The sequence below is a fragment of the Microcaecilia unicolor genome, chromosome 3, assembly GCF_901765095.1.
Source record: "Microcaecilia unicolor chromosome 3, aMicUni1.1, whole genome shotgun sequence".
In the NCBI taxonomy this organism is placed as follows: Eukaryota; Metazoa; Chordata; class Amphibia; order Gymnophiona; family Siphonopidae; genus Microcaecilia; species Microcaecilia unicolor.
The window spans coordinates 240,761,234-240,788,497 of NC_044033.1; the positions used below are offsets into that span (position 1 = coordinate 240,761,234).

General features: G+C 42.9%; 1 protein-coding gene across 1 annotated transcript in view; it reads right to left on the bottom strand.

Moving 5' to 3' along the window:
• Positions 1–5,741: 5,741 nt before the first annotated feature.
• The window catches only part of LOC115464498 (vomeronasal type-2 receptor 26-like), a 46,749-nt gene continuing 25,226 nt past the window's right edge, over positions 5,742–27,264 (bottom strand). The window contains exons 5-6 of the mRNA XM_030194865.1: positions 14,410–14,536; positions 5,742–6,640 (exon numbers count right to left, since the gene is read on the bottom strand). Of these exons, the coding sequence (XP_030050725.1) occupies positions 5,742–6,640; positions 14,410–14,536 (1,026 nt within the window). The remainder of the gene's footprint in view (positions 6,641–14,409; positions 14,537–27,264) is intronic.

Genomic DNA, 27,264 nt, shown 5'->3' on the forward strand with positions numbered 1-27,264 from the left:
GATTTCAGAACACTGCTCTTTCCTGGTTTTCTTCTTATCTCTCTCAGCGTACTTTTAGTATATACTCTGGTGGATCCTCCTCTTCCTCTATCCCGCTCTCAGTGGGTGTGCCTCAAGGATCTGTCCTAGGACGTCTCCTTTTCTCCATCTATACTTCCTCCCTTGGTGCTCTGATCTCAGCCCACGGTTTTCAATATCACCTTTACGCTGATGACTCCCAGATCTACCTCTCCACACGAGAAATCTCGGCAGAAATCCAGACCAAGATATCTGCCTGCCTTTCTGACATTGCTGCCTGGATGTCTCATCGCCACCTGAAGCTCAATATGTCCAAAACTGAGCTCCTTATCTTCCCACTTAAACCAACTTCTATAATATCACCAAAATTCATCCTCTCCTTTCTGAGCATGCTACCAGAACCCTCATCCACACTCTCATCACCTCTTGCTTGGATTACTGCAACTTGCTTCTCACAGGTCTTCCACTCAGCCATCTCTCTCCTCTTCAATCTGTTCAAAATTCTGCTGCATGATTAATATTTCGCCAAAGTCGCTATGCCCATATCAGCCCTCTTGTGAAGTCACTTCACTAGCTCCCTATCCGTTTCCGTATACAGTTCAAGTTCCTCTTATTAACCTATAAGTGCATTCACTCTGCTGCCCCTCACTACCTCTCCACCCTCATCTCTCCCTACACTCCTTCCCGGATACTCCGTTCACTAGGCAAATCTCTCTTAATTGCTTCCCTTCTCCTCCATTGCTAACTCCAGACTCCGTTCCTTTTATCTCGCCGCACCTTATGCCTGGAATAGACTTCCTGAGCCATTACGTCAAGCTCCATCCATGGCCACCTTCAAATCCGGGCTAAAGGCCTACCTGTTTGATGCTGCTTTTAATTCCTAACTTGTCACCTGCTCGTAAACTTATCTTGTCTTCCTCTCTTCAATAGTCCCTTTCCCTATGTGTCCTCTGTCTGACCTACCCTATCCCTTATTTGTCCTGTCTGTCTGTCCTGATTTAGATTGCAAGCTCTTTTTGAGCAGGGACTGTCTTTTCTTCATGTTCAATTGTAAAGCACTGCGTATGACTGGTAGCGCTACAGAAATGATTTATAGTAGTAGTAGTAGTAATATTTTTGAGCCTTACACAGAAAACGAGCTGCAGAATTATGCAAAATTTGTAGCCGACAAAGGAGATTAGAAGAAATACCGCAAAGAACAGAATTGCAATAGTCAAGTTGTGAATTAATAAATGTATGAATGAGGGTGTGAAGAGAAGTGAAATCCAAGACATGACTAATAGACCGGAGATGATGTTTCCCTACTTCTCCCCCTGCCTACCAATCAGCTCTCAGTGCCCCCCCCCTCGGCGCAACACCCAAGCCCCTCCGCCCCGGCGCAGTACCCAAGCCCCTACCTCCCCTCGACGCATCACCCAAGACCCTCCCCCCCGGCGCATCACCAAAGCCCCTACCCCCCCACCTCTCGGGCACATCAACTCCCTCACCACCCGCAGCCGCCTATACTAACGCTGTACGGCCGCTGCTGCTTCTCCTGTGGAGCAGCAGCGGCTGGTACAAAAAGAAAAAAGCCAAAAAAAGATTTTTAACCTGAAACGTGGCTCCGTAGACAGCCATCTGGCATTGGCTGTCATCACTGCAGCCGCTCCTCCTCTCCCCTCCACGTCACTGCCCCTGCAGGAAGACCCCAGAGGAGCGCAGCAACGTCAGAGGGGTCTAATTAAACAAATGGATATAGATGCTACGACTGAAGATTTTGCAACTTTTTTCAGATTATATATAATATTCCTGTGATCCAGCAGCATTAGAGATGCATTAATTTTTAAACAAAGAGCAGAAGTTGAGGGTTTCTCTGGTGATCGTTATTGGGATACTTTTCTTCCAGTTACTATTCTTCAAATGGAAGAATATATAAAAAGGTTTGCCAAGGGCAATTGACTACTTGACCCATGTTCAACATGGTTATTAAAAGATTTACCTGATTCTTTCGTAATTCAACTCTGGAATTCGTTGCCAGAAAATGTGGTAAAGGTGGTTAGCTTAGCAGATTTTTAAAAAGGTTAGGACGGCATCCTAAAGGAAAAGTCCATAGACCATTATTAAACTGGACAGGGAAAATCCACTATTTCTGGGATAAGCAGCATAAAATGTTTTGTACTTTTTTGTGGGATCTTGCCATGTACTTGTCACCTAGATTGGCCACTGTTGGTAACAGGATGCTGGGCTTGATGGACCTTTGGTCTGTCCCAGTATGGCAATACTTATGTACTTACTTATGTACTAACTCTTATGGTACATCAATCATTACAAATGACTTTGGTCCCAATGTTAAAGAATTCTAACTTAAGCCTATGTGTAGTAACTACTGTCCCATTGCCAAGAGTAACAAAAACAGTGGAAGCCATAGTGGCCAAATAACTTCAGGATTACCTAGCATGTCATGAAATATTAGACCCTATGCAATCAGTGTTTAGGTCACAATTTAGTACTGAAACAGCTTTGGTGACTCTACTGACTAAAGCCAGGCTGATTTTAGATAAAGGGATTCAAATTATTTTTAATGCAATTGGACTTATTTGGTGGCTTTTGATTTGGTACATTATAATTGTCTGTTGAATATGTTGAGTGATATAGAAGTCCAAACAAAAAAACAGCACCACGGGCCTTTAAAAATGGAACACAGTTTTTTAATGAATGAGCCTTGACAAAAAGACCCGACACGGGCTGTGTTTCGGTGACTAGCACCTGCGTCAGGGGTCACAGTGATGACGTGGAAAACTTGGGGAATAACTCGAATATATTCCTCTACAATATATTATTCCTTACCCCACGTCTCATATAGTAAAATGGATACAGAAAGTGAAAGTGCCTTGGTGCTTTGTAGCTTTTACTATATGAGACGTGGGGTAAGGAATAATATATTGTAGAGGAATATATTCGAGTTATTCCCCAAGTTTTCCACGTCATCACTGTGACCCCTGACGCAGGTGCTAGTCACCGAAACACGGCCCGTGTCGGGTCTTTTTGTCAAGGCTCATTCATTAAAGAACTGTGTTCCATTTTTAAAGGCCCGTGGTGCTGTTTTTTTTGTTTGGACTTTAGTTTGTACTTCGTTCCCTCTCTTTTGTTATATCCGAGTGATATAGAAGTTTCAGGCAACATATTAAATTGGTTTACTGGTCTTTTGAAGCACTGAGCTATCCAAGTAAATTGGCAGGAAAAATGTTCAAGTGAATGGAGAATGGTACAGGGAACACCTCAAGGCTCCCTGCTTTCATCAATTTTATATAAAATCTAATTGAGAAGTTTGAGGAAGATGTTTCAGTCATTGAAAATATAGTATTTCTCTCTGCTGACACGGTCTTGTTGTATCCCATGTATTCTGATTTATCAGCAGTGTACAGTTTGATGAGTGAAGTTTTTGAAAAGATTTATATATGGATATCATTCCATTATTTAGGGGCTGTGACAAAATGCCTAGCCACCCACCTAGGGTTACCCCACGGTCAGTCTATCCCCAGCACAACTCAGGTCCGCCTGCACCTGCCGCTTGTGCTCTACACTAGCATCCTCCTCACACTGACAGGGTCACAACCACCTCTGGGTGAGTCTCCCACTCTCAAAATATCCCCAGTGATTTCTAGTTTACTGGAGGCCACATGCCCAGTAGTTGCACAGTTCCAAGAAAGCAGTCACAGACCCAATACACAAACCACCAGGATTCTTCATCAGTCCAAACAGGCAGAGTCAACAAACTGAAAATGTTTATTGTCAGAACAAGAACAGTGGACAAAAAAATGTGCAATCAGCAAACAATAACAGGTAACTGAAATATAGATCAGTTATAAAACTATCTAAATATTTGCATATTGTCTAAACAGTAACTGGGAAGATCAGGACATGTAGAGGGGCATAATCAAAAGGGACTTCCAAGTTTTCATGAGGACATCCTCGCAGAACGTCCCCGTCAAGGGATTATACATAGGGTTCTTTACCTTTACCTTCGGATTTTGTGTGATGAGTTACATGTGCACCATCTGAATTTAGCTATGAATATGGATGGAATAAGTGTTCATATTTAGGCACATATACACGCATCCATGTCATGCTAGTATTTTATAAAATAATGCACAAATCCTAACTTTAGTACCTACTTATAGAATTAACCCCTAATATACTCACATGTACTTTTATTTTGGTCTTTTACATGTGAATTTAAAACATAGAAACATAGAAAAAGAAGGCAGATAAAAACCATGTGGCCTATCAAATTTGCTCATCCATAACATCTACTATCCCTTCCTCTCACCTAGATATCGTATCTACTTGGCCCAAGCTTCTTGAATTCACTCTTCATCTCCAACACTTCCTCTGCAAATTGTTAAGGGTCTACCACACCTTGTTAAGCGATTCCATTTTCTTTATCAGCTTCTATATATTTCTCCCCTTTCCCTTTTGAGTCTCACTGTACCATTTTTGCATTTCTTCCTATCACTAATATATCAAAAAGACTCTTGTTCCCCATTTTACCATGTTAACTTTCTTTTTTTTTGCATTTGTATCCTTGATTTCCTGATTAATTTACCAGCTTCTCTTAACTTTTTCAGATATTGTCATCTCTTTTGCTCTTTCTTCAGTCTTCTGTGGGTTATAAAGGCTAATCTCTTTTTCTTACATATTCAACTACTACTAACTTTGGTACCTTCTTAAGAGATTTACTCCCTAAATGATACCTCTGATATTTAGCCGGCAGTAGACAGCATTTTTTAAAGCATGAACCAGTACCAGGGCTATACATGGTGGAGATGGCTGCCAGAGCTTAAGATTCAACTGGGGCCTGCATATCAGTCAGGACCCACATAACCGTTTAATGTACTTTTATTATTGCAATGCCCTCCTGGCACCCTTCTTTCTTCCTAATCTCCCTCCCTCCAGCCCTAGCCATGTATAAGCCAAGCACCCCGGAAGGTCACCAGCCTCCAACATACAACCCCCCCCACCCCTTCCTATGACAGATTAGGTGGGTACCCCTTGGGCCTATTTCTGCTGCCTGGTGGTCAAGTGGGTAATTAGGGGTCAGTGCACAGCCCCCATCGTTCCTACCCCTTGTGGGTGGGCTGAGAAAATGGCTGCTGCTACTTTTCATGACAGCTCATGGGGGAGGGCACTTAGTTTATGTATGGTTCAAGCTGGAGAGAGGGAGGGAAAAAAGGAAAGCAGGGACTCATGAGGGGGCTCATAGCAATGAAAGCACATTATAAAAGTTAATCAGGTGCCAGCCAATATTCATTGCTGGCACATGCATCTCTCAGAGGCCCAATTTCCGATAACTTTTGAGTTATCCTAAATTAGGCTGCTGAGTGTTGTGGGTGATGGCATTGAATATTAAAGGCACCCAGCATAACCCTGGGATCTTCCCTAATGCAGTCCCCCTTAATGTCCATGTTTTTTTAGCGGCGGTCAGAAGTGATATTCAGTGACATTTTCCAGTTTAGTGCCACTGAATATTGGGGGTTAAGCGGCCCCAAGGGATTTATAAGGGCAGGAGCCACTCCTACATTGAATAATGGGACCTTTGAGTATTTGGGTCCTAGGAGTGAATGCATGACTAAGGTATAGAAAAATCTATTATTATATGAATTAAAGATTCAAATGAAAGACAATTCCACAAATTTGAAATATCACAGTTTTAACTTCCACAACATTTCAAAAAAGCATTCATTTCAGTTGTTTTTAGTTAGATATTTCCTGCTGTTCATTTCAGGCCTGAAAAAGATAATGTAACATTTGGGCATAAAGATACATCCCAGCAGTCCAGCACTGGAAGCTTGTATGGCAAATATCTCCACTGCTACTATGTATTTTCCTCTTGTGCTCAGATAGGTTGGGATAAAAGTTATCCAAACACTGCAGAATACCAGCATGCTGAAAGTAATGCACTTGGCCTCATTGAAACTGTCAGGTAGATTTCTTGATAAGAATGCAATGATGAAGCTGATACCAGCCAGAAATCCCAGGAAACCCAGAACACAGTAAAATGCAATCATTGACCCTTCATTACATTCAAGTAGTATTGCCCCAGTTTCTGATTGCATATTATGATATGGGAATGGGGGAGCAGAAAACAACCAGATGAGACAGAGTGTAAATTGAAAAAGAGAGCAGGAAAGTAATATGGTATATGAGATCCTAGAACCCATCCATTTCCGGAGCTTGCTTCCAGGCTTGGTTGCATGAAAGGCCATAACCACAGTGATGGTTTTTGCCAGTATGGAAGAGAGTGAGAGAGAGAAAGTCATCCCAAAGGTAGTGTTGCGGAGAATGCAGGTCACAGGCTGAGGGTGGCCAATAAACATCAAGGAGCATAGAAAGCAGATCATAAGGGAGATGAGGAGGATATAGCTGATGCCCCGGTTATTGGCTCTCACAATAGGTGTATCTCGGTAAATAATGAAGATTCCCAAAATGACGGTATTGATAAGAAAAAAGAAAATGCTGCTGGTAGCCAAAGCTATCCCAAGAACCTCTTCATAGGACAGGAAAATTATTGGTTTTAGGATACAGGTGTCTCTCTTATGATTGGGCCAGTGGTCTTCTCGACATTTCACACAGTTGTCCATATCTGAAGAAGATGAATATTGTCTCAATATAAACAGCAGTGGTTTTGGGATAGTGCATGAATATTAAGTTAATTCTTTAAATTCAGAATACAGCAGATAATGTTTCTCTATAATATCCTGATGTTTAGGATGGTGAAGTAGTTTTAATGCACATCAACCAGCTACAAATCAGAATCAATATTTACAGTAGACAGACACTTTGCCAAGAATAATTTCAACTCATCTCAATAAATAAAAAAAAAACATGGCTGCTATTGTTTCCTATATATATCTCATTCTTTTTCTTCCCTTTATGTTTGATCTATTTTCTAGAAAGTGAGCAACATTATTTATTTATTAATTTATGCATTCTTGTCTCCCATTATTATCCAAACACGAGTTTTGGTTCAAAGTGGCTTAAAATTTACATTTTGGTGGAGTTACAATAGTGTTGAGAGGGCCTCTATAGTTTGTGTAGTTATTCATAGAGTTTTTGAAGAGAGATTTTAAGTGGAAGAGGTAGTGGTAGCTTTTGTGTTCAATTGTAGAATTTTGGTGATATTTATTCATATACTTTTTGAAGAGGTAGATTTGAGAGGAAGGCAACAATATCTTTGTGATTAGCTATAGAATTTTTTTGAAGAGGTAGGTTTTCATTTCTATTCTGAATTGGAGGAGATTTGTTATGCTTCTTACGGTATTTGGTATCGAGTTTCACCATTTGGAACCCAGGTAGCTAAATCCTGCTGTGTAGATGGTGTTTTTGCAGTAGGAGTAGGTAGTTTCTGTTTTCTGGGCTTGGATTAACACTGTAAGATTGATATTCAAAGTTATTTAACCAGCTGCAAATGGCTTCTGGCTAGTTAATTCACTTGTTCAGGGCTATCTATGGATATTCAGTTGCTCTTGACTGGTTAGTTCCATAGAATATCATCACAGATCGCTAAAATGAAAGCCGGCTAACGCTAAGGTGGTCTGGGGATGGAGTCAGAACTTATGCAGATAAGCACCAACATTCAGCACTTAATTGCCTAAGTTAAGCAGCCAAATCACCAGCAAAAAATAGGACTGTATAAAACACAGCCCTACCTTTATGCAGTGTCACATGGATAGTTAAGTGATGAACAGAAGATAGCCGACAGCTTAAACTTTGATATTCAATGCCGGTGCCTGGACATGGCCCAGTATTGAATATCCAGGAATAACGCTGGCCTCAGCTAAAACAAAAATGCTCACCACCGCTGCCTTAATATCAACCCTAAATATGTTTGGTGTCCAAATACAAGAATCATTTTGAATCAAATTGGAAACTCAATCAGTATCTTAAGAAATCATTTTATTTATTTTAGAAAATCAAAATATGGAATAATTAGCAAGAGTATGTGTTAGAATATCTGTTTTGTTTGCATTGTTATAGTATCTGTGCCACCATAGATAATATCAACCAGACACATGAATCTGAAGGAATGAATTGTGAGACAATAGGGTTAGGATGGTTCCATATCAAGGCGGTTGAGAAGTTGAAAGTATAACCTGGCCGAATTGCTTCTGAATAATAAATCCCACCTCCCCAGTCTCATTTTAAAGAATATAAATAGAAAGAAAAATTAAAAAAAAAAGATTTACACGGTAAATTATTTTCATAGTTCTAGTCTGAATTCATCTTTATTTTGCTTTTACCTTTTGGCAGTTGCAGCTGAGGTCTACAGAGTCTACTCTGCTTGACTAAGGTTGATGAATTTTTTTGCATCTTATTTTGGAAGTATGGAGTAGTGGTCAGTGGAATGGATTACAGTAAATGGGTGTAATGGGGTTAAGAGGGTCTGATCTTGTTTCAGATTCCTACTTGATGTGCATCTTTTCATTATTGAAATACTACGAGCTTTATCAAGGCCAGAAATATAGAGGGGAGAGATTTATTATCTTCCATGGTTAATAGAAGGTCAACACTTTATTTACTTGATCTGACTGTAGTTCCTTTATTTACCAAAATGCACTAGAGGACAATGAAGTGTTAGGGTGAAAGACTTTTTCGTAGGTCTGTTAAAGTGTCTGTGTTGTGCACAGCAAAGAGAATGTAAACCTCTCTCCAGTGGTGTGCTGGAGCCGGCTTGCACCAGCACGCAAGAGCTGTTTGTTAAATTTTTAAAGCTCTTGCGAGCCAGTTGTTCTGGCAGGTAAGCCGGCTCCCAGGGGTGGCGCAACCCGGCGGTCATGGGCGCCCCGAAAAAGAGGCTTGGGGAGGCTAGGCCTCCCCAGCCCAACCGTGACCTTTCCCTGCTGCCCCCACAAGCGCAGGGCTCTTTCCCTCCGGACTCAGCTCCCCAACCGGCAGCCTGACTCAGCTCCGTTCCTCCCCCGGCAGCCCAACTCAGCTCCGTTTCTCACCGCCTCCCTGTCCCCCGGCAGCCTGTCTCAGCTCCATTCCTCCCCCCCACCCCCCGCATGTGTTTTACCTTCCATGGCAGCGATGTCAGTGAGGAAGAAGGCACTGCGGGCTCGCCTCCAGCTCCAGCTTCTCCCTTTCCTGCCTTCTCCAATGATGCATTCCTTGTTTCCGCGAGGGCGGGTCACTGTGTGAAGAGGGAAGGGAGAAGCTGGAGGCGAGCCTGCAGTGCCTTCTTCTTTACTGACGTTGCTGCCACAGACAGTACAAGGGTTAAACACTTGGGGGGGGGGTAGGAAGGAACAGAGAGGAGGGCTGTCGGGGAGCTGAGGGAGGGCAGGAAGAATCACTGGACATGAAGGGGAGGGCAGGGGGAAGAGAACAGATTGCTGGACATGGAGGGGAGGGCAGGGGGAGAGAACAGATCACTGGAAAGGAGGGGAGGGCAGGGGGAGAGAACAGATCACTGGAGGGGAGGGGGAGAGAAAAGAGATCGCTGGAGAGGAGGGGAGAGCAGGGGAGAGAGGAGAATTGCTGGCCAGCGATGGATGGATGGAGGGGAGGGCAGGGGGACAGAAGAGATTGCTGGACATGGATGGATGGAGGGGAGGGCAGGGGGAGAGAAGAGATTGCTGGGCATGGATGGATTTAGGGGAGGGCAGGTGAGAGAGGAGAGTTTCAGGACATGGATGGAGGGGACGGCTGGAGAAATTTTGGACATGGATGGTGGGGAGGGAAGACAGGAAGGAGATGCACATGGATGGAGGGGAAGGGAGAGAGAAAAGAAATGCTGGACATTGATGGAGGGGAGGGAAGAGAGTGGAAGTGAGATGAACATGAATGGAGGGGAGAAAGGATAAATGCTGGACATGGATGGAGGAGAGGGAAGGGAGAGAGAAGAAATGCTGGACATGGAGGGAGGAGAGAGGAAGGAGACGAGATGAGGGAAAAGGAAGAGGAGAAAAACTGCACATGGATGGATAAAATAGGAAGAAGCTGGATCCACTGCACAGTCAAGTCTGCGGAGGACCAGAAATGAAGAAGAAAGGAGGAAAGAAAAGAAATAAATGGAAAGGAAGCCCTGGAAACGGAGTCAAGGGAACAGACAGAGAGCAGCAGAATCAGACACTGGGCCAGCATGATCAGAAAAACAAAGTCACCAGACAACAAAGGTAGAAAAAAATTATTTTCATTTTAGTGTTTAGTGTCCACTTTGAGAATTTACATCTACTATCATATTTTGCAGTGTATAGCAACGTGTTTCTTTCTGTTTTTCTGGTATTGTGCTTCTTAGGATTTCAGGTTAATTTTTGAAGAATTTGAATAGGGACTATCTCTGTTCTGCAGGTATGACTGCAAGGCCAAGTGTCTGAATAGGGATCTGCTTGTTAGGTTCTGAGATTTTGATAACACATTGTTTTTCAGAGTTGGCAAGACTGTCTGTTCTCCTAATTCCTGGTCTGTATGCTAATTTGGTTTGTGTCATTTTGGGTATACTGCAGAGATTGTTTTGTCCTGGTAAAGGGCTTCTAAAACAGACATCATGCTATGAGAACAAGGTTCTCAATGTTAAAAGTTTATATTTACTTATTTATGGCATTTTATCCCACACTAAACATGAATTAGATTGGAACCTGGGAGCATTAAATTTTTTTTTCCTGGAGAGAGTAATGCATTGCTGCTCCTCCCCCCAGGCTCTCTCCCCGGCTATAGCCAGCTCTGCAATTTGAGGGGGGGCACAGAGGTGGACAGGGGGGGCGCATAGGTGGACCGGGGAGAGAGCCTGTTGTTAAACATTTACCAGCACACCACTGCCTCTCTTTCTCTTTTTCTATTCCCCCCCCCCTGTTTTTTATCACCTTCTTTTTTCTTCAAGCTGCAAGCTGAGTAGGTGGGGGCCAGAGTTTAGTTTATTCAGTGTTTGCTGTACTGCTTTCACAAGCAATGACAATAAGTTGTTTTAACATTCAAAAATAAAAAAGGAAAAGTGCATGGGTTAAAGTCAAATATCGGACAGACAACAGGAGGAAGACAATAATTTTGCATGAAGGATGAAGTTCAGAGGATAAAAGACATCAAAGGGACAATCATTGTTCTGTTATCACATACATCTTCTCTATATGCTTTGGTGAAATAAAAGGTCCCATAAACCCCTTTCAGAGTAGAAAGCTATCTAAGAAGAACTTTCTCCTGCTACAGCAATAGAGAAGTACAGGGAGCAACATTTTTGTAAGAAACATTTGCCATCTGCATCAGTCCCCAGACATCAATCCCCACCCGATAATCAACACCTTCTGATGTCCAATCCCCCCAGTTCTCCAAAGGTATCCATTCCACCCCTCTGTTGGAAAGCCTTTAATACAAGCCCCTTGCAGGAAACCCTCTTGATGCCATCTGCCGGTTCGCAATCCCTCTGATGCCTGCTCCCTGGCAACCATTGCACCACATTGTGGGCAACTATCCATCATATGTAACCCACTCCTCAAGGGCTGAATTACCAAAGAAGCCCCCCCCCCCACCTCCTCCCCGGCAGGCCTCCCTCAACTCACCACCCAACCATATATGGACAGCTGACATTTAGAGGTAATGTCAGTTTAAAGCCAGATAGGGTATCCTATCTCTGCCCAACTTGTGCAAGCAATTTAATTGAGTAATGACCAAACTGACACCAATAATTGAGGTTTTAACAAGCAATTATTGGTGATAAAAAGGGGGCACAGTCATGTGGGGGACATGGGTGGATCGGGGGCATTCTTTAATTTATGTGCACTGTTATAGAATAAAGGGGATGTGTGCCTAGTTTATGCACAGGGTTTTATACCAAGGTTTTGGGGTAAATCAGGAGATCTCAACCCAGTCTTCAAGACACACCTAGCCAGTCAGATTTTCACGATACCCACAATGAGATAGATTTGCATACAATGGAAGTAGGCCAGGCAGATCTATCTCATGCATATTCATTGTGGGGATTCTGAAAACCTGACCGGCTAGTCATGTCCTGAGGACATGATTGGAAACCCCTGCTGTAAACGGTCTCACCTAATTGTAGTTGCAGTTCCCAGTGCTAAGCGCTATTCTATAAATGGTGCCTAACTTTAAGCTTAACATTAGCGGCTTTTCTCCTATACAAACCATTTTTTTATTTATTGGAAAATGTATTTTCTTGTAATCAAGAAACTCAGTTTTCACTAATGACAATTATTTAACCAATAATTCAAAATGCAAAATAGCAAATTGACCAGATAGACCATCCCAATCATAAACCTGACATTCCCATTGCACAATGATCTGGTAGTTTAAATCCAGGTAACGGGGAAGTTATCAATATTTGCTATCATTAAGACAGGTTATTTTACCACTAACGTGTCATTTGAGCACAGTTCCATTTTATGCAATGATACCACCTTACTTATAACCCAGGTTACCTCTTAATGGTAGCCCACATTGATATCTTCCCCTAACGTTTCAGTTCTCCAAATTTTAAGCCATTACGGGGAATAGTTATCGACAAGATGTGTTTTTACCACTCAAAGGTGCAGTTATTAATCTGGGCAATTATTAACCTGTACTGTTTCAGCACATACCACCTAGTTATTAATAACTGGGGTTAACAGTAAAACACACTTCTTAATGATAGCCCACATTGATAATTTCCCCCTAAAATAGAGGGTGAGCTTGGGAATTATTATCGAGGGCAATTTTCCTCAAACTACAACATAAAACAGGCACTCATGCCATCGAGAAAAATGGATGACTATAGTCTATGTAGATTTCTTATTTTTCCATAATTTTTTGCAGTAGGAGCTGTGGAGGGGCATTTTTGATATGACATCCAAGTCCGAATTGAGAAGTTTTGCTGAAAACGTTTCAATACAATGTCTAGCACACAGCCATAATTCAACCATAAAAACGTCTAAATTTCTTGTTCAATTTAGGCTTTGTGTCAGAGGTTTTCAGGCTTAACATGTCCATCTGTAAGTATCATTTCTAAAAAAAAAAGTCCCAGGAATAAACATAAACATAGAATAGTAAGCCATAGGGAGGTCTGTCTGGCAGTATTCCTAGTGAACTGACAATACAGACATCCCAGCAGTGCAGAGGGACAGCCTAGTGGTCAGTGTAGTGGATTTCACATAAAGGGACCAGTGACGTAGCTAAGGATGGGCCTGGGTGGGCGCAGACCCACCCATTCTTGCCTCAGGCCCACCCAGTCAGCAGCCCATGAGGCCCTCAAAACTCTTCAGTGGTGGCGCCTCACTACTTTCTCTCCCACTTCTCCACTCGTGGTCTGGCATCTGCCTGTCTCTCTCTGTTAAGCCCCCTTCTGGTCTACCTCAGAGCTACTGCCGGCGGCAATTCCTATAGGCATCCTGCGATAGCCCTGCAGGCTTCTCTCTATCATGACCTGCCCTCAATGATGTCATTTCTTGTTTCTTTGGTGGGAATGTGGTAGAGGGAAGCCTGCAGGGATGGCTTAGTTTGCCTATAGGAACTGTGATGGGCAATGGCTCTGAGGTAGGACTGGGGGAGGGGGTTCAGAGAGAAATGGGCAGATGTCGGGTCATTAAAAAATCCCACTATATTGTATGTATGTATGTACAGGCGTAGGGGTGGGGTTGGAAGGGCCCACCCAGGTTAGCTCTGGGCCCACACAAATTGGCAGGTCTGCCTATGCCGCTGAAAAGAACCCAGGTACAAATCCCACCTAAACCCCTTCTAAGCCTTCCAGGATCAGAGAAAACCTACTCTATCTGAAAGTCCATCATTACAATAGCCCTCAGGCTTCTGGGTCACTTATATATATTTCTATGTTTCAAGAGGACTCACATATTTGTACTGAAATGAAAGAGCTAAAGTGGAAATTGAACCTGGGTCCCATTAATCACTGTCCATTGAAATGACCACAAGGCTACTCCATCCACTAGCTTGCTGTTGTCTTAGAAATGGCCATAACATCTGGAGCTGTCATACAGCCTGGTATCTACTGTCACTATCACATCTTTGGGGGTGGGTAGGTGGGTGGGGGTCACTGACCACTGGGAGATTAAGGGGGAGTCTGCCTTCATCCTTCAGTGGTCAGCTGGTCAGTTAGAGCACCTTTTTCAGACTTAATTGTAACTAGAATAGGGCTAGAGAAAAACATACTTCTTTTCTGCCTTGAACCTATTTTTCTGTTCCATTGTAGCAGAAAAACATCCATATTTAAAGCCTGCTCAAGTTCCACCCAAAACACACCTCCAACATGCCCCCTTGCAATTCTGACCTTTGAAAATTGCGATTTAGACGTTTTGTGAGAAAAATGTCCATCTGCCACTTTGTGTCACGTTTGAGACATTTTTCTCTTTTAACATTGAGCACCATAGCAAATAACCCACAGTCACTGACATGTCACATGATATCACTTACCACTTTGGTTGGAGATCTCTCCCTGTGGACATGGAATACAGTCAAAGCAGCAGATGGGTTGTCTCTCCCTGGTTGATTTTCTGAAGCCAGGAGGGCAGCTCTCACTGCATTTGGATTGAGGAGGTGTCTAAATATTGAAAGAAAAATCTGGGTAATTTGATATAACCTTCACCTCTGATTGTTAAAATGCAGGTTTCCATTCTGTCCACCTTATGAGGCGTAGCCAGACTTTGGCAGGAGGGGGGTCCAGAGCCCTAGGTGAGGGGGCACATTTTACTCCCCCCCCCCGGTGCCGCCGCCCCCCTAGCCATTATTGACCCGCCCCTGCCGCCAACTTTGATGACCGCTTCCGACGACCCTCTCGATCCCCCCTCCCGCCGCCAACCCTCCCCCGCCATCACCATGGGCTACCTTTCCTGGCGGGGGACCTCAATCCCCACCAGCCGAGGAGGTCCTCTTCTTCCCGCGAAGGTTTCGTTCTGTTTCTGACGTCCCTGCACGTTGTACGTGCAGGACGTCAGACTCACAGAAACAGCAAAGGTAGCCCACGGCGACGACGGGGGAGGGTTGGCTGCGGGTGAGGTCGAGAGCGTTGGCGGCATGGGGGTCCAGGCCTAAATCTACGGGGGCCAAGGCCCCCCTAGGCCCCACGTAGCTACGCCACTGGTCCACCTATGGACCAATTTCTACTTTCAAGCCTTTGGAATCTGAAATTCAGCTTGAAATGGAAATGTCATGTGTACTGACCTTTCTTATTTTACTGGTTACTTTTAACATTAAGGCCCCTCCTTACTATGCTGTTTATATTCACTCATGTGGCACCCTTCTTGCTTTCAATAATTCAGTATAGTCTCAAGTTGGAGTTCTGAACCAGCAACTTTACTTACAATTTATCTCTTTCAGCAATAAAGGACAGTAATTATAAGCGACAAGAATTAGGCACAGGCCAACTGCAACTGGCTATTTACACAATATTCTCCTCCCTTTCAACAGACTTGGTTTAGTAAGAAATAGAAATGGGCAGCTCAAAAAATTATTTTTTCTTCTTTTCATTTCCCCATGTTATTATACATTTGTTCTTTAGATTGTAAGCTCCTTGAGCAGGGACTGTCCTTCTCTGTTAAACTGTACAGCGCTGCATAACCCTAGTAGCGCTTCAGAAATGTTAAGTAGTAGTAGTAGTATTTATACTCCGGCACTACAAAAATAAATATATTTTTGTAGTGCCGGATATGACAGAGCGCTAGGGGTGGGAGGTACCCAGTGTGTTTTAAGCCTGTAAAAATGTATTGGATATTTTCCTGCCTTGATTATGTTCTGAAGTGTATTTCCCCTATTTGGCCAGCATATGGTGCATATTTATGCTAAAAGCTGTTACAGAGGACTGACTTCTTTATCTTTTAATTAGCACACAGATAATAGGAAGTGCCTGTAGTGACATAACCAGTTTGTATTTGAAACTTGACTGTTCTGGGCTCTGTTTGGCCTGAAGCTTTGAAATTACCCAGCAGACGCTGGCTGTTGTTTCAGTTTCAGCCTGGGAGAAAGAGGGAGAGAGATTTCTTTTGCTGAAGCTCTGTGAATAGATATATGCCATGATCTCCCCAGGTACTTTCTAGGAAGTCTGCAAGTATTTAGTTAGTATTATGATTGATCCTTATTTCAGTTACCTGTTATTGCTTGCCAATTGCACTATTTTATTCCACTGTTCAATATTTTCTTTGTTTGTCTGGACTGAAAAAGAATCCTGGTGGTTTGTGTGTTGGGTCTGTGAGTGCTTTCTGGGAACTGTGGGACCACTGGGAGTGTTGCTCCAGTAACCTGACGTGGCCACGTTTCACCCTCAGGCTGTGTCAGGGGTACAAACTATCAAATGTGTATATAAGTATATCATATACACTAGCACTGAGATGAGAACAGTTATTCCAAAAATCTAGTGTATATGATATACTTATATACACTTTTGATAGTTTGTACCCCTGACGCAGCCTGAGAGCGAAACGTGGCCACGTCGGGTATTATTCCAAATAAATGCATTTGATTCCACTACTTTGTTGTTTTTATCTACTGTTTTGTACGCAGTTGTGTGCCTTTTTGGTTTTTTTGGTTTGCTCCAGTAACCTAGAAATCACTGGGGATAATTTGAGTGCGGGAAACTTGCCCAGAGGAGGTTGCCACCCAGTCGGTGGGAGGAGGGTGCTAGTGTAGAGCATGAGCGGCAGGTGCAGGTGGACCTGAGCTGAGCTGGGGATAGTGGTCATGGGGTAAGCAGACAGCATTTCAGAAAGAATGTACACTCTTTCATGAAAAGTTTGTACATGTGCAATGGTTCATGCAGTCCCACACTATCGGAAAAAAATGTGCAATCTTTCTAAAAATGTCCAGTAACTGCTGCAGCTGCTACAACAACACAATGGGCTATTCTGTACTTTCTTCCCTTTTCCAACTGAGTTGCCCATGGAAATGTGTGGAGAGTTGGTGCATGGACAGGGCCTTTTCCCCATTTTATTTGTTCGTTGCTCATATTTTGACTTTTGCTCAAGTAGGTCTATAGAAGGGATTAGCTCTGATATCTGCTTCGGCCCGTTGTCGGAGCTAGCACATAGGGCGAGACGCGTGTTACATATATAATACATGATATGGCAAGAAAAAGCACCTGGTTCAGACAGTCTTACCATGGAATTCCTTCAAGATTTTCAAGACACACTACTCTCATATCTAATGGCATATTTTGATCATCTGATTGCATCTGGTCAAGAAACTGGTTTATTTACAGAAACTCAAAATAGATCTCAATTCACGTGAATATCGTTGTGTAACAAAACCAAATAGTGAATCTTACTAATACATAAATAACCACCATGTGCTGCTCATATTATGTGAAAGAGAGGAAAAAACCTCATACTACTGTCGCCCTACTCGGATATTGTATCCTGGAATAATGTAGGTAGCGCACACTTAAAAAGTAATCATAGGTGGAAAAAAACCTCTCTGTAATTCTAACGATAGCGTATTACAGTGACTTAGAAATGAAAAAAGCCACTTATCTCCGTTAGGCTTTGTGTTGGTCTGTGCTTCACTGCTCCTTCCCTCTGGGGACCTCACTCCGGGGCATCCACTCTGTTACAAATCTTGGTATCATCTGCAAAAAGTCAAACTTTACCTTCTAACCCTTCAGAAATGTCACTCACAAATATATTGAACAGATTCGGCCTCAGCACCGAACCTTGAGGCATTCCACTACTTAGCTTTCCCTCCTCCGAGTGAATTCCATTAACCACCGCCCTCTGGCATCTGTCCTTCCCTAATCCAGTTCACCACTTTAGGTCCTATCTTCAGCCTTTCTTGAAGTTTATTCAAGAGCGTCCAATGGGGAACCGTGTCAAAGGCTTTGATGAAATCTAAGTAGATTACAGCTATCGCACATCCTCGATCCAATTCTCTGGTCACCTAGTCAAAGAATTCTATGAGATTCATTTTGCACGGTTTACCTTTGGTAAAACCATGTTATCTTGGATCTTGCAACTTATTGGATTCCAGGAAATTCACTATTCTTTCCGTCAGCATCGCTTCCATTACTTTTCCAATAACCAGAGATCATGCCATTGAATGGTCCTCTATCTGCTGATGTGAAGAAATTTGATTTTCAATTGTCCCCTAATAAGCTTAACTATTTGGAAATATATTTTGGTCCTATAATAGAGGAAACCATAGAATATAACACAAATTAGATTATAGAAATGATATATAAATCTGTCCTGGTGGGGCTGACTAGATACTATCAAAATGATGATTATTCCCCAAAATAAACTATATATTTAGTAAGCTGCCTTTTCTTCTCAATAGACAAACATTCAATAGGATTGAGACCCTATTGTCTAAATTCTTATGGAGCTACCAAAGACCTCATATCGTACTCAAAAGATTAAAAAGCATTAAATTACGTGAAGGAGTTAATTTTCCCAACTTTTAAGGTTATCACTGGGCTTTTCTTTTCAGGCATAGTTTTAGGTAAATATAAATGAAGGTGCCATATTGGCTCCATTATGGATTCAATTGAAGTGTCTGTATAGAAGTGCTAGAAGCCTAAAAGATAAGATGGGAGAGTTTATTTGTAGCATTTGTATCCCACATTTTCCCACCAATTTGCAGGCTCAATGTGGCTTACATTTGCCATAATGGCGGTTGCCATTCCGGGTAACAGAATTACAAATGGTATTGCGTTAAGGTGCAAACATACATGGTAACATACATGGAACATAACATATATGGAGCAGATCATGGTATACATACATATATATATATATATATATATACACCATGTGCATACATACATGGTAAAGAAGAATATATTATGGTATACCATTAAGTTTCCTGAGTAGTAAATTGGATTGTAACATACATTAGGTCATCGGCTATAGAAAGACCCTATTTGGTATAAGGTTTAAAGTGGTAGTGCTTGATTATTCATAGCAAAGAGGTTAGTCAGTCATATGATAGAAGTTCGGTTTTGTATAGATCGTGTATAATGTTATTATGTAGTGTTTAAAGATGGATGTTTATGGTATGCTTTCTTGAAAAGATCTGTTTTCATTAGCCTTCGGAAGATGGTTTTGCGTTGTTTTTATGGCCTTCGGTAGTGCGTTCCATAGCTGCGTGCAGATGTATGAGAAACTGGTCGCGTATGTGGATTTATATTTTAGCCCTTTACAATTAGGATAGTGGAGATTGAGGAATGTGCGTGATGATCATTTTGTGTTCCTGATAGGTAGGTCTATAAGATCTGACATGTAGGCCAGGGCTTCCCCGTAGATGATTTTGTGGACCAGGGTGCAGACTTTGAACGCAATTTGTTCTTTTAGTGGGAGCCAGTATAGTTTTTCTCTTAGGGGTTTGGCGCTTTCATATTTCACTTTTCCAAATATGAGTCTGGCTACTGTGTTTTGTGCGGTTTGAAGCGTCTTAATGTTTTGGTTTTTGCATCCGGCATAAATGGCATTGCAGTAGTCTAGATGACTTAGCACCATTGATTATACTAGGCTGCGGAATACTTCCCTTGGGAAGAAAGGTTTGATTCTTTTAAGTTTCCACATTGAGTAGAACATTTTCTTTGCTGTATTTTTCGTGTGGTCTTCAAGTGTGAGATTTCGGTCAATTGTGACTCCCAATGTTTTCAGGCTGTCTGAGACCGGAAGTGTGTAGTTTGGGGTGTTTATGGTATAGGTATTGTTTGTATTGTATTGTGAGGACAGGATGAGACATTGTGTTTTTTCTGCGTTTAGTTTTAGTTGGAATGCGTCCGCCCATGAGTTCATTATTTGAAGGCTTTGTGTGATTTCATTTGTGATTTCGGTTATGTCTTGTTTGAATGGGATGTATATTGTGACATCATCTGCATAGATGTATGGGTTGAGTCCTTGGTTGGATAGTGATTTGGCTAAAGGTGCCATCATTAAGTTAAAAAGGGTTGGTGAGAGCGGTGATCCTTGTGGTACTCCACATTCAGGTTTCCATGGTGTTGACGTTTTTGAGTTTGAGATCACTTGATAAGTTCTTGCTGTTAAGAAGCCTTTAAACCATCTTAGTACGTTTCTTCCAATCCCAAAGTAGTCTAGGATGTTTGGCAGTATTTGGTGTCTGACCATGTCGAACGCACTGGACATATCAAATTGTAGGAGTAGCACATTGTTTCCTGTTGCAATTAGTTGTTTAAATTTGGTTATGAGAGTGGTTAGCACTGTTTCAGTACTATGGTTGGATTGAAATCCTGACTGTGATTCATGTAGTATTGTGAATTTGTTTAGGTAATTGGTGAGTTGTTTGGTTACCATGCTTTCCATAAGTTTTACTATCAGGGGGATGGATGCTACTGGTCGGTAGTTGGTTGTGTCATTTAATTTTTTCTTTAAGTCTTTGGGTATGGGTGTAAAGTCCTTGTTGTAGCATGTAGTTCAGCTGTGATGTAAGGTCTGTTATGAAGCGTTTGGGGGCAAATCTTATTAGGTTACTGGGGCAAATATCCAGTTTGGAGTGGGTTTTGGAGAATTTGTTGAGTGCTTGAGTGATGGTACCTTTGGTTAGCAGATCGAAGTCATTCCAGGTTCGGTCTGCTGGGTATTCACCGGGGGTAGGGTTCAGGCACTCCATAAATTTTTCATGATCATTGGTATTGAGTGGTAATGTGGATTGAAGTTTTATAATTTTCTCATTGAAGTATTTGGCAAGTTGGTCTGCCGATGGGGTGTCTGTACTGGCTGTGGCAACCGGTATGGTATTTATTAGTTTATTCATGAGTTGGTAGAGTTTGTGTGCGTCTTTGTAGTCTGGTCCTATTTTGGTTTTGTAGTATGATCTTTTGGTTTGTCTTATTGTATATTTGTATTTTCTTTGCATTTGTTTCCAAGCTTTGAGTGTATGTTCATTTTTTATTTTTTGCCATGCGCGTTTGAGTCTCCTGACTTGTGTTTTTAGTTTTTTCAGTTCTTTGTTGAACCAAGGTATTGAGCTGTGTCTTCTTGTGGTTCTTGTTTGTAGTGGTGCAAATTCGTCTAGTATGTTCCTGCATCTGTCATCCCAATTTTGGAGATAGTGTTTGGAGTCTGTCTGTGCTAGCCATTCATCTTTGTAGATCTGTTTCCAGAATGTATCGGGATCAATCTGTCCTCTAGTGGTGTAGGTTGTGCATTCTTGCTTGGGTTACATGTCTTTTTTCTGCCATTGTAGGGCTATGTTTAATTTATGGTGGTCTGACCATGGTATGGCCGTCCATTTTGTATCTGTTAGTATAAGGTTTGAGTCTAAGGATAGTTTGTATGTAATGAGGTCTATTGTGTGTCCTTTGACATGTGTAGCTTGCATGTTAGGCAAGTTAAGATCCCATAGTTGTAGGAAGTCTTTGCATTCACGTGTATTGGTTACATTAGGGTCTTCCAGGTGTAGGTTTATGTCACTTATTATGAGTAAGTTGGAGTTGGATATACATGTTTTCGATATAAAGTCCATAAAGTTTGACTGGCATTCTTGCCAATTTCCTGGTGGTTTATAAAACAGGACCACGTTAAGATGGTCGAGCAGGGTAGCATGGTGGATTCTAAATGAGGCAATTTCGAGTTTTGGTGTTATTGACTCAGCAGTTGTTGTTACGGTGAAGTGGGATCTATAGATTAGTGCTATTCCACCTCCTCTTTTTTCTTTCCTTGTCCAGTGTGTGATTTTGTATCCTGGGGGGGCAGAGTTCTAGGATTATGGGGTCCTTGTGATCGTGTATCCAGGTTTCGCTGATGAGTACTAGGTCAAGATTGTCTGCTGTAATCCAATCAGTTATTGTTGTTGTTTTATTTACTACTTATCTGGTGTTAATGTATCCTACCTGGATTGTTTGGTATGGGTCTTTTATGTTCGTAGTTGTGGTGATTTTCTTAAGTTGTCTGTTCTCTTGTTGTGTAGGTTTATTATGTCCTTTCTTTCCTTTTGGAGTATATAGCACTAAAGAAAGATGTAGATATAATAGGCATCTCAGAGACCTGGTGGAAGGAGAACAATCAATGGGACACTGTGTTTGCAGGGTACAAATTAAATTGAAATGATAGAGTGGATCAAATTGTGTGTGTGTGTGTGGGGGGGGGGGGGGGATTGTTCTCTATCTTAAAGAGGGAATTGAGTAAAACAAGATAAACATTACACATGAAACAGATAGCAGCATGGAATCTTTATGGATTGAAATTCCAGATGTGAAGGGAAACAGCATACTGGTAGGGCTGTACTACTGTTATGTCTCGCGGCACGGGGTTTTGAGCCCTTGGTTTGCAGTAGAAAGTTATGAAAGACTGAATCCCCACAGGCAGAGAAAGGAGGTGGCTGCAGACCACCAGGCAGGGTGGAAACAAGGAAGCTCAAACACACAGGAAGTAAGGTTATACTGGAACTCGTTCACACAGGAAGCAAGGCTTAACTAGAATCCAGACACATACAAGCAGCAAGGCACTGCACTGGAACCCACACAGACAATATCAAGGCATGATACTGGAACCCAAAAACACAAGCAAGGCAAATCAAGGCTGGAACCCACTTGCACAAACAGTGGATAGCTGCACAAGGCGGCTATGACGTGAAGGCATCAAAGATCTGGACTGGTGGGGTTAAATCAGGCCATAATATCTGACATCATGAATGTGCTGGAGCTTCAGTTCCTGCACTGCAATGGAGCTCCTCCTTCTGGCAATGTTGCCCACCACCAGATACTCATTGTGTGCTGCTTGTACGGACCGTCATCCGAGTAATGGTAGGACCGTGACAGTATCCACTCCTCTAGTGCTCCTCCTACCCTGAATGTTTGGTTTATGTTTGTAATGAAAGAGGCAATGTAAACATTTTATCAGTACTGGAGCATGGACTTGGGTGGCAGGCTCCCATGAATTGTCTACAGGTCCATATACTTTCCAAGAAATAAGGTACTGTAGCTGTCCCAGTAGTCTCCGTACATCCAATATGTTCTGTTCCTCATACTCCTCATTATTATTATTTGTTGCATTTGTATCCCACATTTTCCCACCTATTTGCAGGCTCAATGTGGCTTACATAGTACCGTAAAGGCTTTTGCCTAGTCTGGTAGAGGAACAAATACAAGGTGATAGTGTGGTTGAATAACGGCGTTTGCCAAGTCCGGTAAAGAGACAAATACAAGGTGATATTGTGGTCGAATAAAGATATATGTATATCAGGTACAATGAGGGTTGAGGAGAGGAAAGGTTATGTGGAGGGGCATAATCAAACGGGGGCGCCCATCTCTAAGGATGGTGCCACGAAAGGGCAAGGAAACCCGTATTAACGAAACAAGATTGGCGTCCATCTTTTGTTTTGATAATACGGTTGGGGACGCCCAAATCTCAACATTTGGGTCGACCTTAGAGATGGCCGCCCTTAGAGGTGGCCGACCTTGGTTTTCGCCGATAATGCAATCCAAAGACGTCCATCTCAAAAACGGCCCAATCCAAGCTCTTTGGTCGTGGAAGGAGCCAGCATTTGTAGTGCACTGGTCCCCCTCACGTGCCAGGACACCAACCGGGCACCCTAGGGGGCACTGCCGTGGACTTCAGAAATTGCTCCCAGGTGCATAGCTCCCTTACCTTGGGTGCTGAGCCCCCCAAACCCGCCCAAGGTCCGCCTGCCTGAAGTACACTGCACCCACTACAACTGCTCCGGGGACCTGTATACTGCTGCGATGGACCTGAATATGGCATTTGAGGCTGGCAAAAAAGTATTTTTAAGCTGTTTTTTTATGGTGGGAGGGGGTTAATGACCACTGGGGGAGTAAGGGGAGGTATCCCCAATTCCCTCCGATGGTCGTTTGCTCAGTTCGGGCATCTTTTCATGGCTTGGTCATGAAAACAAATGGACCAAGTAAAGTCGGCCAAGTGCTCGTCAGGGATGCCCTTCTTTTTTCCATTATCGGCCGAGAATGCCCATCTCCTAATCACGCCCCAGTCCTGCCTTCGCTACCCTGTCGACATGCCCCCATGAACTTTGGTCGTCCTTGTGACGGAAAGCCGTCGAGGGTGTCAAAAAAAAATCGGCTTTCGATTATGCCTATTTGGGCGTCCTTGCGAGAAGGGCGCCCATCTCCCGATTTGTGTCGAAAGATGGGCGCCCTTCTCTTTCGAAAATAAGCATGATAGTGTCCAATTACGAGCTTTGGTTTTGCTGTGTTGCCGAGTGTAGGTATCTATGTTGGGTCGGTGGGGTGTGCCTTTTTGAATAGGTAGGTTTTCAGTGATTTCCTGAAGTTTAGGTGGTCATAGGTTGTTTTCACAGCTTTTGGCAATGCGTTCCATAATTGTGTGCTTATATAGGGGAAGCTGGATGCGTAGGTTGCTTTGTATTTGAGACCTTTGCAGTTTGGGTAGTAGAGGTTTAGGTATGTTCGAGATGAACTAGATATGTTTCTGATCGGTAGGTTAATGAGGTTTTTCATATATCCTGGGACTTGGCCGTACATAATTTTGTGGACCAGGGTGCAGATTTCAAAGGTGATACATTCTTTGATTGGAAGCCAGTGCAGTTTTGCCCAGAGGGTTTTGGCACGTTCGAATCGTGATTTACCAAATATCAACCTGGCTGCTCTGTTTTGAGCGGTCTGAAGTTTCTTTGTCACTGTTCTTTGTATCCCGCATAAATTCCGTTGCAATAGTCTGTATGGCTTAGAACCATTGATTGTACAAGGTTGCAAAATATTTCCCTCGGGAAGAAAGGTTTTACGCGTTTTAAGTTTCCGCATTGAGTGGAACATTTTCTTTGTTGTGTGGTTCACTTGACTCTCAAATGTGAGGTTGCGGTTGATTGTAACGTCGAGTATTTGCAGACTGTCTGAGATAGGGAGGGTGTGGTCTGGGGTGATTAAGGTTGTGGGTTTGTACATGTTGTGTTGAGATGAGAGGATGAGGCAGTGTGTTTTTTCAGTGTTCAGTTTCAGTTGAAAAGAATTTGGGCCATGGTGTTCAGAAGCGGATACCACTGGATGTGGTGATGGTGGAGACAAGTCAGTTTTCCTTAGAACTATGGGCTTGAAGAGGGACACATGAAAGGTGTTATGTATTTGTAAGCTGGCTGGGATTTGAGTTGCTAAGTGACAGGATTTATCTGTTGGAATACAGGGTAGAGACCCACAAATTGAGGAGCAAATCAAGCAGAAGGAACCTTTAACCGAAGATGTCGGGTAGTCTCGGGGATGGCAGTGGGGACCTCTGACGTGTTCTTATCCGCTTGATGTTTCATTCGACCAGAGGCCTGTCGAAGAGTGTTTTGGGCTGTCTGTCATATCTGCTTGAAGGAGGCAAGAGCTCTGGTGGCGGCCAAGACCTCATTGTTTGACGTTAATGGTAGAGGGATGCGTGGATGTTGTCCATAGATAATGCAGAAATGTGTTGCTCCTGTGGCAGAACTAACTTTTATTATGAGCAAATTCAGCAGAAGGTAGCAATTGTATTCCATCTTCTTGAAGAGTGGACACATACATTCATAGAAATTGTTTTAAGCTTTGGTTGGTTCGTTCTGTCTATCCATTCCTTTGGGGATGATATCCAGAGGAGAAATTCAATTTTACTCCCAGAGCTCGATTATGGATATGCCAAAACTTGGAGATAAACTGTACTCCTTGGTCAGAAGTAATAGTCTCAGGCAATCCATAGAGGCAGAATATGTCAGAAATAAAGTGTTGCGAGGGCTCCACTGCAGGCAGAAGGCTCACGAGAGGTGTTAAGTGAGCCATCTTCAAAAAGTGATCCACCACGACCTAGATTACAGTATGTCCATCAGATAGGGTAAGATCGATAATGAAATTCATGGATAGATCCGAGGTCTCTTAGTTATGGGTAGTGGTTGAAGTAGCTCTTGTGGTTTTGTGTGGTCAGGCTTGTGCCGGGCACAGTCAGGGCAAGCTGCCACAAAATCTTGGACATCTTTCTCTAGGGTTAGAAACCAGTAAACTTGAGATAGAAAGTGCATAGTAACCAGGGTACCAGGATGTCCTGCTAATTTGTATGTATAGTCCCATTTTACCACAGCTAAGTAAAAGGGCCCCTTAATAATGAAATTGAACTCAAAAAATAAGCAGCACTAATGCTTCGTGAATCTGCCGCCTTTAGTCCAGACCCTCCAAAACCTTACTCCTTAAATCACATATATAAATCTATCTATCTATCTATCTATCTATCTAGCTAGCTAGCTAGCTAGCGATGGCCAGTTCAAATCCCACTGCTGCTCCTTTTGATCTTGGGCAAGTCACGTAACTCTCCATTGCCTCAGGTACAAACTTAGATTGTGAGCCCTCCTGTGACAGAGAAATATACAGAGTGCCTGAACGTAACTCACCTTGAGCTACTACTGAAAAAGGTGTGAGCAAAATCTAAATAAATAAAATATCTCTATATATAAGTATTGCCATACTGAGACAGACCAAAGGTCCATCAAGCCCAGCATCCTGTTTCCAACAGTGACCAATCCAAGTCACAAGTACATGGCAAGATCCCAAAACAGTACAATAAATTTTATGCTATGTATTCTAGAAATAAGCAGTAGATTTTCCCCAAGTACATTTTAATAATGGTCTATGGACTTTTCCTTTAGGAAGCCATCCAAACTGTCACGTTTTCAAAAGCAGGAACTCGGATTCTGAGCCCTTGGACCACTGCCGAGGAGCAGCAGTGGCAGGCAAAACCACCCCACACAGGACTAAGACAGAACTCTGACAGGGACGCCTAGATTTCACCTGCACTTAGCCACCCTTCCCCAGGAGTTGAGCCCCTGGGTGCAGGTGGCCGGCAGGACTTGCTGGACAGGGCCGGAACTGGACCCCAGCAGGATACACACAGGGACTAGAACACACAGGGAGGCTAGGCAGAATACTAGACTAGGACTCTCAGACAGACAAGGGACCGAACTGAAAGCTGCAAGCAGCCACTGAAACAGGGAACAAACACTGATAGATAAGAGACAGGACTAAAAGCTGCCAGGCAGCCACTGAACAAGAACTAGACAAAGACATACAAATAAGAAACAAGACTGGGAAACAAGCAATACAGTAAACAAGCAATACAGAACACAAAGCTACACAAAGACTAAACTAGAATCAGGCAAGAATTACAGACTAAAACTGCACTAGGCAGAAATGCACTAGCACCCCAACATACCAGGGCCTTAGGCGATGCAAAGGCCAAGCAGAGAGTTTCCAAATGGCTAATAAGCCCAGCAGCAGCTGAGACTCAGCTGCAGCAATCACCAGGCAGGTACGGGTGCTGTGCTGGCTCAAAAAGCCAAGCAAGTCTGACAGGCTGTAAGATCCGGACTGGACTGGGCTGAAGT